Source organism: Lingula anatina, chromosome 3 (genome assembly GCF_051362555.1).
Source record: "Lingula anatina isolate TDL-2025a chromosome 3, LinAna3.0, whole genome shotgun sequence".
Taxonomy (NCBI): Eukaryota; Metazoa; Brachiopoda; class Lingulata; order Lingulida; family Lingulidae; genus Lingula; species Lingula anatina.
This window is the reverse complement of record NC_141769.1, coordinates 7,710,050-7,723,118: the sequence shown is the minus strand read 5'-3', so window position 1 is coordinate 7,723,118 and position 13,069 is coordinate 7,710,050. Positions and strand designations below refer to the sequence as shown.

Sequence of the window (13,069 nt, the reverse complement as noted above, 5' to 3'; positions counted from 1 at the left end):
CTGGTTAAAGTTATCACAACTTGAACCTTGTTATTGATAAATCTACAAGTTACTCTAACCTTGTTATTGCTAAATCTACAACTTGAACCTTGTTATTGCTAAATCTGCCTTGACAAGGGAATCTAGTTATTAAGGAGACTACACTGTCAATGGCGTGTTTTAACTCTTTATGGATAGACATTTTCAAGGGCTATTCTCAAACATGACTACGTTTATAATAGTTATGGATATTTTTTCTTTAAGCTTTGGTGCTCTGATGTATCTCAATACTTTGCTTCTCAGAGATGACTGGAGCAGACTATTATCATTTTTCTTTTGTTAAAAGAGTATAGAACATCTATGTTTGGGGTCACGATGGATGAAAAAATTGGTTCGACAGCAGTGGGATTTGAACCGACGCTTCCCAAGAGACTGGTGCCTATATATGATTTCAATTTAGATCGAAATAAAGCAATGTTTTGGTCATGTGTGTAGCAAAACTGCAGTCCAGATGTAGCCGATAATCAGTGTAGAATGACTTTGAAAACTTATCGATCTCCCTCTCTAAAACATTTGGCAGCGGTGGGATTCGAACCCACGCCTCCGAAGAGACTGGTGCCTTAAACCAGCGCCTTAGACCGCTCGGCCACGCTACCCGATACAAGAGCTACGTTTAGCACTGAGCCCTCCCAAATATTAAAATACGTTTGCATGTCAACCTTTACAAGTACTCCTTTCTTCTTTCATTCACATAAATGAATAAATTCAACTTATCTTACATCAACTCTATGCCAGACACATTATCATCGACTAATTATTGTCATAACCAGCATTAAGAATAACATGGACCTAATGAGGTCCATGAGAATAAGGAGCTTCTGTTTTTGTATTATGTTCGAAGACAATGTCGTGTGAAAGGCTAGGTCTTTTACACGAAGGTTTAATAAATGAGAAAGGCCAAATGGCAATAGAAACAAAAAAAGAAAAATGAAAGAAATAAAACGATCTGACCAAGAGCTCATCAGGTAAAACATGCCACACTGTAGTTTATCATCAATTTGCTGAATTGCGACAGAGATCTGATGAGAATCATATCATCCCCAATCTAATATAAGGGGATATTGTTCAAATAGTAGTTGGTGAATTTTAATTTTAATTTTAAAATAATGGACGCAACGGAGAGAGGTTTTAAGGAGCTTTTTTCTCAGGCCCGTCTTCAAGGAAGATAACGTTTATCAGCGCTGCAAGATAATTTGTTTATGTGTTTTATCGTCCAATACCTTCAGTCTCAGATATTCCCGGAAACTAACCTGTACAGTAGTAACATCATGCATCTGCTATGATGTATTTTGCCTTATTTATAGTTCAGTAATGTTTCAAGCATAGGTGTTTTTACTTGATCTCTCACTTGTCCAAGCATTTTCATTAGATGTTGCCTTATCTTCGTCATTTTATTTCACTGATGTGTACTTTCTGTATAGGTATTGTTTTATTTAAGAATCGCATGAATAAGCCCGAAAATAAGCGCAGCAAAGCTATTGAGACTTGTTGAACTATACATTTTTAATGCTGAAAGAAACAGAAAGTTTTCACACAAAGCTTAACCTCTAAAAGACAAAAATGTTTTGTGTATTACGAAAAATAAGAAGTTCATGCATCACATATTCGTGAGTGTGGAAAATATTCTTTAGCAATAAATAACGTGCTAAGTAAAGGGTAAAAAAAAACTTACTTGAGACAATTTATTTAAACATTTCCAAAAGAGGTTTAGTGAAAATAATTTTTTAAAGGAGGTACTGAAATTATTTGTAAACTGCTACTAATCGGACCGGGTGAAACGTGCGTGCTTATCATCATATTGCTGGACTCAAACAAAAAATGATAAAAATCCTCGCTCAGATGCAAGGAGGGGATCTAGCTCAAATGGTAGAGCGCTCGCTTAGCATGTGAGAGGTACTGGGATCAATGCCCAGGTTCTCCAGAAACTTTTTCTGCTCAATGTATTAGATAAGTAATATCTGATACGAAGAAACGTTTTAAAGAATGGTTGTTGACTATCTTGAACAACCATATAAAAAGCATCAAAACTCAGATTAAAGTTACAAAATTTAAACCTTATTTACAAATATACCTGTTAGAAGAGCCTATCATCTCATCTGCGTGTTTACCTTTGCATTTTAATTCATATTTAAATAACTGGCGCGATGATGAGAGGTTTTTAAGGAGTAATTTCTCGAAGTTATTTAGAAAATTCATTTAAGTTTATGCAAAAGGATGTCTATGTAGCGATACTTTGGCGATGGTAGCAGTGTTGAATGACTTCGTAGATGCAAACTCTAAACAAAACACTTGGCAGCGGTGGGATTCGAACCCACGCCTCCGAAGAGACTGGTGCCTTAAACCAGCGCCTTAGACCGCTCGGCCACGCTACCCGATTCACGTTCCTAATGTAGCACTGAGCCCTCTCCAATATTAAAATACGTTTGCATGTCAACCTCTACAAGTACTCCTTTCTTCTTTCATTCACATAAATGAATAAATTTAACTTATCTTACATCATCCCTATGCCCGACACATTATCTTCGACAAATTAATTGTTATAACCAGCATTAGGATTAAGGAGCTTCTGTTCATGACAATTAATTCACAATAATTAACGTTCTTCAGATTATTTTGCCTAATTGTTGTATTATGTTCGAAGACAATGGCTATTTGTCGTGTGAAAGGTTAGGTCTTTTACACAAAGGTTTAATAAATGAGAAAGGCCAAATGGCAATAGAAACAAAAAAAAAAAAAAAAAAGAAAGAAGAAAGAAAGAAAACGATCTGACCAAGAGCTCATCAGGTAAAGCATGCTACACTGTAGTCAATCATCAATTTACCTGAGCTTGACAGAGATCTGATGAGAATCATATCATCCCCAATCTAATATAAGGGGATATTGTTCAAATAGTAGCTGGTGAATTTCAATTTTAATTTTAAAATAATGGACGCAAAGGAGAGAGGTTCTAAGAAGCTTTTTTCCCCAGGCCCGTCTTTAATTATCTGGAAGATAACATTTATCAGAGCTGTAAGATAATTTGTTCATGTGTTATATCGTCCAATACCTTCAGTCTCAGATATTCCCGGAAACTAACCTGTACAGTAGTAACATCATGCATCGGCTCATGCATCTGTTAAGATATTTAGAACGTCTTAAATGATGTATTTTGCCTTATTTATAGTTCTGTGATGTTTCAATCAAGGTGTTTTTACTTGACCTCTCACTAGTCAAAGCATTTTCATTAGATGTTGACTTATCTTCGTCATTTTTATTTCACTGATATGTACTTTCTGTATAGGTATTGTTTTATTTAAGAACCGCATGAATAAGCCCGAAAATAATGGCAGCAAAGCTATTGAGACTTGTTGAACTATACATTTTTAATGCTGAAAGAAACAGAAAGTTTTCACTCAAAGCTTAACTTCTAAAAGACAAAAATGTTTTGTGTATTAAAACTGCAGTCTAGACATAGTCGACAGTTGTATTGGTGTTGGTAATCGGAGGTACTGAAAATGACCTTTAAAACTATTTGTAAACTGCAACTAATCGGATCTTCAGCTAGGTGCGTGCTTATCATCATTTTGCTGAACTCGAACAAGGAATGATGAAAATCCCTTAGCACATACATGGAGGGGATCTAGCTCAAATGGTAGAGCGCTCGCTTAGCATGTGAGAGGTACTGGGATCAATGCCCAGGTTCTCCAGAAACTTTTTCTGCTCAATGTATTAGATAAGTAATATCTGACACGAAGAAACGTTTTAAAGAATGGTTGGTGACTTTCTTGAATAACCATATAAAAAGCATCAAAACTCAGATTAAAGTTACAAAATTTAAACCTTATTTACATATCTACCTGATAGAAGAGCCTATCATCTCATCTGCGTGTTTACCTTTGCATTTTAATTCATATTTAAATAACTGGCGCGATGATGAGAGGTTTTTAAGGAGTAATTTCTCGAAGTTATTCGAAAGATTCATTTAAGTTTATCAGCTATTTCGGTTCACGTGCTCGATTGCAAAATATTTTAGTCCCACACGTTTTGATGACTTATGCAAAAGGATGTCTATGTAGCGAAACTTTGATCTCAATTTTGTTGGTGGCAGTAGTGTTGAATGACTTCGTAGATGCAAACTCTAAACAAAACATTTGGCAGCGGTGGGATTCGAACCCACGCCTCCGAAGAGACTGGTGCCTTAAACCAGCGTCTTAGACCGCTCGGCCACGCTACCGGTGCTGTGATAAGCTAATTCAACGTTTTTGCCGTCTCCAGTATTATGCGTTTGCCTGTGAACCACTACTGGCGCTTCTTTCTTCTTTCATTCAGGTAAATGAATAAATTAAACCGTACGGTCTTGGTCAAAAATGAGCACAACAAAGCTAATTCTTTTTCAATGCCGAAAGAAACAGAGAAAAATACACAATCCAATCGTCTAATAGGCACAAATATTATTTTGTGCATTACAAATAATACGAAGTTCATGCATCGCTTATTAGTGAGTGTGGAAAATGTATATCTAGCGATGAAATAACATGTCAGATAAAATTATGTGGGTTTCCATATATATCTACTTATCTAAGTTATTCCTTTATATGCGTTTACACTCATTAAAACATGCGTTCGTTTATTTGTTCTTGCACTCATTTATTCAGTCTTTCGTTTATTTTCTATCTCAGACATTTGTCTTCTCATCTATGCTGTATCTGTTGTATCTATTTTAACATGAATTAAACACGCAGATAAGAAGTTGACAGGTTATTATATCATGTAGATTTATAATTAAGCGGGTGTTAACTTTGTAACTTTTATGAGAGTTTTGATGACATTCTACATACATACCAATCGTTTTCTAAAACGGTTCTTTGTTTCAGATATCCCTTATGTGAGGTATTCAGCAGAAAAAAAAATTGGAGAACCTGGGCATTGATCCCAGTACCTCTCACATGCTAAGCGAGCGCTCTACCATTTGAGCTAGATCCCCTGTGGAAGTCTTTGAATGATTTTCATCATTCGTTGTTCGAGTTCAGCAAAATGATGATAAGCACGCACGTTTCACCTGAACTCAAGAACTGATTAGTTGCTGTTTACAAATAATTTCAAAGGTCATTTTTAGTACGTCCTTATCTTACAGCTCTGATAAACGTCATCTTTCAGATAATTGAAGACGCGTCTGAGAAAAAAGCTCCTTAAAACCCCTCCCTGTTGTCCCCATTATTAATTCACCACAATACCCCCTTATGTCTGTCGAGTTCAGCAAATTGATGATAAACACGTTTTACCTAATGAGATCATGATCAGATCGTTTTTTCTTTTTTTAATTGCCATTTGGCCTTTCGTATTTTTAAACCATTGTGAAAAAGACCTAACCTGTCACACGAAAAAAAAAATAGCCATGTCAGAAATATTCTTCCAAGATAATACAAAAATAAGGCAAAATAATCTAAAGAACGTTAATTATTGTGAATTAATTGTCATGAACAGAAGCTACTTAATTATTCATGAAGTTGGTAATGACAATTAATTTGTCGATGATAATGTGTCAGGTATAAAATTGATGTAAGATAAGTTAAATTTATTCAATTATCTAAATGAAAGAAGAAAGAAGTGCTTGTAGATTACAACATGCATAAGTATTATAATACTGGAAAGGGTTAACTATAGGTCGGGTAACGTGACCAAGCAGTCTAAGGAACCATTCAAATCGAGAAGAGCCGAGTGCCAGTTAGGCCGCGACCTAAATATGGCGGACCTACATAGAAGAAAGACCGCTTAATCCTGTAACGGTCTCTCCGCCTCTCACACGGCTTTCCACGCGTCGTCCCTCGACCAGTTGAATTGAGCCGAATTTTAATTACTGTGCCCCTGCAGGGACGACACGTGGGGAGGCGTGTGAGAGGCGGAGGGGTCATTACAGGATTAAGCGGTCTTCCTTTCATGTAGGTCCACCATATTTAGGTCGCGGCCTTGCTAGCACTTGGCTCTTCTCGATCTTGGCTCTTCTCGATCTTCTCGATCGGGCGCTTTTATTGATAAGCCTGCCTGCCATGTTCCTAGCTATATGACTTTAAGTGCTTTTATTTTCATTTGTGTTACACTGAGGTTACGTTTGACTTCACCTGGGGCGTTATAGAGCACGTTGAGATTCAAAGCGGTTCACAACTTGACGATTTTAGTTTTGAGTAGTCTTTGCCATTTGAAGTGTAGACTGTGGAATTGCCCCGGGGACTGTATGACCATACGAACAGTCTTGATAAGCAAAGAACATACAAAAGAATGTATGAATGGGTAAAGCAATAGCGGCATCGCTACTTTTGAAAAAAAAAATGAAAACTTTTCTTGCAGATTATGCCACCGAGAAAATAACAAAGGACAGTATGACATGCATGGCATCATATGGGGTCAGCAATTGACTCCATTCAAGTTTGACCTGTGACGTACCTGGAAAAAGATAGAGTTCAATGAGCTTCCCTTCGTCAGCATCATTTTAAGGAGTTTAAAGTGAAGAGAAAAGAAATATTATTGACGATGCAAAGTTGATGATAATGACCAACAATAAGTCAATGTCAAATCGATCACTTATTGTAAACAATACCGTTTTTGTTTTTATGCCAAAGGTACATATCAAATCACCGTATATATCTTTAAGAAATAAATCTACTAAAAGAGAAGTAAGATCTTCATAGATGCATCACTGTGACGACAACTTTTTTTATTAATGATGCAAAAGGTAATTTGCGAGGACCCACGAGAGCCCGCATTCGCTCCAATGGCTTCCCGCTCCCAGTGCCAGTTCGACGACGTTGTTGTGGTGAACTGACGTGCGTCTTCAGGGATTCGAACCCGTGACTCTACGTTGCCATGTTTGGTGACGACTTTGCATTTGTTTTTTCCAGCCGTGCACGCTACCGACTGCGCCATGACTGACCCGCCCACCCTCCGTACATACGAGTTTCCTTTTATAGTATCGAACGCAATTTTTGCAAATTATTTCTGGAAAAAAATTACAGTCGCATTCTTGAACTCGAACCCGAGTATGCGTGAAAGCCTGTGTGCAAGTCGGTGGTGTTACCACGTTGCCAGACAAACTTGGTTAGTGGTCGCTTACTCAAATGGAAACTTTCAACCTTCTCATGGAGAGGGCACTTTGGATATACACGCATATATATGAAGTTACGATCGATAGCCTGGGTGCTGCATTTCTTTCCAGAGTCACGCCAGGCCCCGAACATGGTCTTCTTATTCAAGTTTGTCACGTCCACTAGGCCTTGTTTGGCAACCTGGGACGGAGCGTTCCTACATAGATGGCATTTCTTTTAGCATCAGTCAGTGAGGAATTGTTTGCTTCACCTATGACGGTAAAAAAACCACAATGGTGTCAAAGGCCGTTCACACCGGGACGGTTTTCGCTTACGCAAGGCCCTATGAAGAGGGAATCGTTAAAAAACGTTCAAATGTGTAAAGACTGGTGCGCTTTCCATTCTACCAACGATGCTCATTTTGAGGAAAAAACACATATTTGGCAAATAACTCCTCCCGGTTTTACGTAAAGGAGTTTTACGTAAAGATTTGCCTTTTAGATAATTTGCGAATGGCAACTTCGAACTCGACCTAGGTGTCATATTTATATGATTTAATGCACTATGTACCATTTCTAAACAAAATATTTGGCAGCGGTGGGATTCGAACCCACGCCTCCGAAGAGACTGGTGCCTTAAACCAGCGCCTTAGACCGCTCGGCCACGCTACCCGTCAAGTCTGCCTCAACGGTACACGGAACCGTCTCCAGCATAATATGCGTTTGCATTTCAGTGTTAACAAGTGATTCTTTCATAGATAAATATCTTAATTAATGTGGTCTTGCATCAATTGTTGATGGAAGATATTACTGTGAATAACATTAGTAGGAATAAGGGGCTTCTGTGCTAAGCATGTTTATAACTTTTTAAGGGATGTATTTTTATTTATTTTTTTTATTTTGTTTTGTTTTGTTTTAATTGCCCTGTTACTTGACCACTTTTTTAAGCTGAAAAGGTTATAACTTCTGTCAGATAATACTTCTTATTACTACGTAATTACTTTTGAACATTTGAGTTTTATAACATTCCCAATACTTCACACTCGCAAAAATGGAATAGCGTTATTTTGTTCTTTCATTTATTCATTCAGTATTTTGTCAATTTCCTTTCTCAATTATGTCTTTTTATCATTTGTCTTCTTATTCATGTTACATCTTCCGCAAGAAGCTGATTATTTGAAAAACGTTTCAATGACAGTTTATGGACTTTTGGCGTTTAAACAAATACAATTATTCAGAACCCTTGATAATTTTCTATAACTGGCCATCGTCGAAAAGAGCGTTAATCAAAAACAACATACTGTTGGAATGAGCATACGTCTTAAAGTTAAATGTATACTTCACGAGCGTGAAAGTTTCCCACAATCATATTTCTATATCTCAAAACCCTGCAAAGCTACAAATCTTTCCCAACTCAGACCTTAATAACTATTAAACCACTGAAAATAAAAGTATCTGACGTCGATATTTTCTCATACAATGTGCTTAAGGCAAGGAGATCTAAATGACTAGCCTGCCTTGTAAAACTAAATCATTAAATTAAAAATGGAATAAGGCATCGCATCCAAGTGCTGGAACGGGTCGAGAAATGATTTGAAAGAAGGAGAAAATTTGTTTTTGTTTTTTTTCGAGGAGTATTCATTCATGGCTGGTAAATACCTTCAAGCTTCTTCTTCCTTTGACTTCACCATTGGACAAAATAACGTAATTTTGGCCATGCTTCATCCGAGTGAACGGTCAAATATATTCATTATATTTTCACTTAAAGCAGTGCTGGGGATTTGCTTTATTTTTTAGAAACATTGAATGTCATTTTAAAAACAGGGTGTATAAAAACCAAAATATGAAAGGTAATGTCCCTTTACATATCATTGTTCATTTACGTGTCAACAAATATAAGTTAAAAAGCATAAGCCTCTTCCTCATGGTAATGAGGAAGCGTAGCATATGTTAATGTTTGTCTCATATGTTCTCATTGTCCATGTCAAACCGACATACCTTTAAGTGAATAAGAAATAGTCTTAAAAGTTAGTCATATCAGTGAAGCTTGGCCCCGCCCCGGGGTACAAAAGGTTCATGTAACAATAACATCTATTCTGTCAGTCTTGTTAAAATCGCGTGTTAAAACAAATTACAATAAAGAGACTGTTGTTCTGGACTTCATGAGAAACGACAGCAGTAGAAATAGCTGCGGTCTCGACACTCACGATTGGAATGTTTTGCTGCATTTATCAATCCTAGAAATACAATTCTTGTCAGCATTGAGTATATAAAAAGGGAAACATAATGAATGCGGAGGCGGACATGAGAATTTGTGTTTCTGTTAATCGCTACAATGAGGCTACTGCCATAGAGAAAGGGAGCCGCTAAAATGTCCAATTCTGCCCTCTCCCACTTTTCATTCCGATGTCTACATTGATTTGTGATCATCGGTGAATAATTCCAATTTATGCGAACATGCAAGCGTTGGGTGTCATTAGTGCGTTCGCGCGAATGTGTGTGTGTGTACCATGCGAACATTGCTGAAATCATGCGCGGGAAACACGGATCCCGTCCCGTGAATCCACCACCGTGCCACACATGCAGACATCGGAGACAAAGATCGATGAGAGGTAGACATCCCTTCCTGACTTGCAGTGTCAGCCTACTTAGTATATGTTGAGCTGTACTTTGCAGTTTGAAATAAAAATAATAATAAAATATAAACCAGTGGCAGCCACATAAGCATTCTAACCCTTTGAATTCTACTGTTTGACAACATCACAGCTAAAATGCCCAAAATGCAAAACCATTACCAGAAGCTCTTATAACTACTGCCGGGAGAATACCACGTTTTTCTCTCGTGACATCCACAATGATAATTTTCTTATAGGTGAACAATGGTGTGGGTGACTCCATACCAGGGTGGCTTCAGTCCCACAGAGTCCAGTCATCTTGTGGACAATTCATTAAAGACCCACACAGACGACCATTTAATGAATAATTTAAAAACGAAAGAGTGTTTGTATTCATCTGTGTCCAAAGAGTACACTGTATACACCGTGAGTGCAGTGTTGTGATGTGACGAAACTCATTAAGGGCCCCTTTTTACCGCACAACAAACGCCGTTGTTTTAGCCGGACTCGGGATATACGCAGTTATAGCTCTGAGGCGGAGACTGGTACAGGCCAGAAGACAGCTAGCTGTAGGGAGGAGTGCGGGATATCGCTAGCAGAGCTTGGAATTTCCCGCAGCTTCCCTGAAGACAGAGTGCCTTCAGACTGCGGACCTTTTTTAAAGAATAGAACGGAACCAGAAGGACCAGAAAAGTCGCCGTTTTACACTGAAGTTGAACTCAAAAGACATACAACCCGCTGTGAAGAAAAGCCGTGAGTAGCAATTTTCTGTGAAAAGAGACATCTTTTCAGTTGCTTTCAATTATTCATACAAAAATGAACAAGTTCTTCAACGCACTGCTCCTGCTAATAACTCTGGCAGAATACGCCCAGCGTTCTGAGGCTGCCGTCTGCGACCGCATCACCTGTCGTCTGCCCCGATGCCATTGTCCCACCTCGCGGCCACCAGCAGGATTTCGACCCAAAGACACGCCCCAAATGGTTTTGGTTACATTTGACGACTCCGTGAATTTCAACAACATTCGTTATTACGAGGAACTATTCCCGAAGAACAATCCACTGAGAAACCCTAATAACTGCACCATCGGTGGCACCTTTTATACATCGAATATTGGCGTTGGGAATACGGTGTATCACCATATTCGTAAACTTTGGGACGAAGGGCACGAGATCGCCAGCCACAGCATCTCCCATCGCTCCCCTCCCTCCTGGTGGGATCAAGCGACGTACAACGATTACGTCGAGGAAATAGTCGGCGAGAAGGACATGATCAGCAATCAGGCCAGACTGCCGCCTGAGGAAATTCGTGGCATGAGGACCCCGTTCTTGCAAATCGGCGGCGACAGCCAGTTCAAAATGCTCTACGACAACAACTTTACGTACGACTCTTCCATGTTAACAGGCAAGTACAGCGCCGAGCAGATTCACAACACCCCTCCCATATGGCCATACACCCTAGATACCCCGCCAGAGAACTACCTCTGTGATATCACCCCTGGAAACTGCCCTAGACGTCCCTATCCTGGGCTCTGGGAAATCCCGCTTAATCGCATGTACGGCGTCGACGGAAAAGCCTGCGGAATGGCCGACAGTTGCAGGACGACGACGGAAGAAGACACCTTTAACTACCTTCTGCTCAACTTCCTTAACGACTACTACAACAACCGCAGAGCACCTTACGGCGTCTATGTCCACGCTACATGGTTTAACAGGAAAAATCGCTTCACATTAGGCGGACTGAAAAAATTCATGCGTTATATTAACCGCATGCCAGACGTTTACATGGTGACTTCGTATCAAGTGATTCAGTGGATGCGACAGCCGACCCGCTTGGCCGATATCAAAAACTTCCAGCCGTGGAAAAGCAGGCGTCAGCAATGCTGAGAGTTTTTTTTTTCTTTTTATCTTATTATAGAAAAATTACAGACAAAATGCTTGAATTGTGTTTAGTCCAATGCTGATTTTTTTCTTTGTTATTATACTCTGTGATTACATACAACATGCAAGATGCATGGAAATGTTTATTATAGAACTCAGATTTAGAGATATGGAATGTCTAACACCAACTATGATAGACTTTATCCTAACTGGAACTTTTAATCCCCAGATACATTGCATTTATTGTCACGAAAATAAATGGTATGCTGTATGAATAATACTGATAAAATATATATTTTACACAAAATCCCAGATATTTGTCATTTTACAAGTTAACTAAAACATGAATCGGAGAGAACCACGCGTGGAATTTAGTTTCGCAGTGAAAGTTCGCGAAGTCGAAGACACTTAATGCTATTTTTATCTTAAACAACTAAAGAACTTAAATTCTCCCTATTCTTATCTGTTTTAACATTTAAAAATCATTTTAAATTCTTTATTCATTTGTTTTTTAATTGGAAATGCACCGTATGCACGCCTATAAAAACTAAAGAAAAGTCTTTCAAACTACGAATCACCTCAGAAAAAAATGGAAGATCTGTAAATAGTTTGTTGCATATAATTCATGTGACAAAGCAACGTTGGCTATTGCTGATTAGACGGACAAAACCCCTCATGAGGCAAATACAAAATAAAGGCATATTCGAAGTCATGAAAAAATGTCACGCTTTAAGCAATATAAATAAGGAGTCAATTTGGACGATAGGAATACTAAACACCATTTAGAAGTTTGAAGACATCTCCAGAGTCACAATGACACAGTCTGTTCAGTCACCTTTCTTCGCGTGATGGAAGACATTGAAGGTACCGTTATTGTTGCCTTCACCGCTAGGATGTCAAGACAGAAACGGTCAACATTAATATTGTTCGTCTGAAGGCTGCGGTCGGAAAGATAAATAAGAATTATTTATTTAGTAGCATCTATTAGCATTTAATAGTTGTAAAGATTATATCACGCTGGTTAAATGGTGCATTTTTTTTTCTTTTTTTTTCTTTTTTTTTTTTGCGAATTTCTTTGTGGATTCGTGACAGAATGGGCATTATGAATATTGATAAACATCAGGAATATGTAACTAGAGAAAGAGAAACCAAAACTGCGGTCTAATATTAGAGAAGCTATTTCCATCGCCTAAATAAGCATATTAAAATGATGTAAAATATCTCGACCACAATGAGATTGTCGTGTCTTTCATTGGGGTAGACACAGGGCGTTTTAGGCAATAAAATAGACCCACAAAACCAAATTGCCATATGCCTTTTTTAAACAACGAATCGCCGAGACTACAGGATTTAAGTAATAAACTACGGAGAGTGCAGGGTATGAATCATTGACCCTCCAACTAATTAGCTAGTAAAAAAAGTTCGCTTAGTAAGTGTAAGTAACGGCATACTTAAAGTTATATATCGCGGGACAGTGACA

The 13,069-nt window shown here is 38.3% G+C and overlaps 1 protein-coding gene and 4 non-coding genes across 5 annotated transcripts; 1 reads left to right on the top strand and 4 right to left on the bottom strand.

Annotated features, from left to right (window-relative positions):
- Positions 1-553: 553 nt before the first annotated feature.
- Trnal-aag (transfer RNA leucine (anticodon AAG)) lies at positions 554-635 on the bottom strand. Its single transcript has one exon. It is a non-coding gene; the product is annotated as a tRNA-Leu (tRNA).
- A 1,694-nt stretch (positions 636-2,329) lies between these two features.
- Trnal-aag (transfer RNA leucine (anticodon AAG)) lies at positions 2,330-2,411 on the bottom strand. The gene has a single exon. It is a non-coding gene; the product is annotated as a tRNA-Leu (tRNA).
- A 1,759-nt stretch (positions 2,412-4,170) lies between these two features.
- Positions 4,171-4,252, bottom strand: Trnal-aag (transfer RNA leucine (anticodon AAG)). The gene has a single exon. It is a non-coding gene; the product is annotated as a tRNA-Leu (tRNA).
- Positions 4,253-7,686: 3,434 nt separating this feature from the next.
- Trnal-aag (transfer RNA leucine (anticodon AAG)) lies at positions 7,687-7,768 on the bottom strand. The gene has a single exon. It is a non-coding gene; the product is annotated as a tRNA-Leu (tRNA).
- A 2,416-nt stretch (positions 7,769-10,184) lies between these two features.
- On the top strand, positions 10,185-11,896 carry LOC106170320 (chitin deacetylase 8). The gene has a single exon (XM_013550159.3). It carries the CDS (start codon positions 10,528-10,530, stop codon positions 11,593-11,595), a length of 1,068 nt encoding a protein of 355 aa, XP_013405613.1. The 5' UTR covers positions 10,185-10,527; the 3' UTR covers positions 11,596-11,896.
- Positions 11,897-13,069: the final 1,173 nt, after the last annotated feature.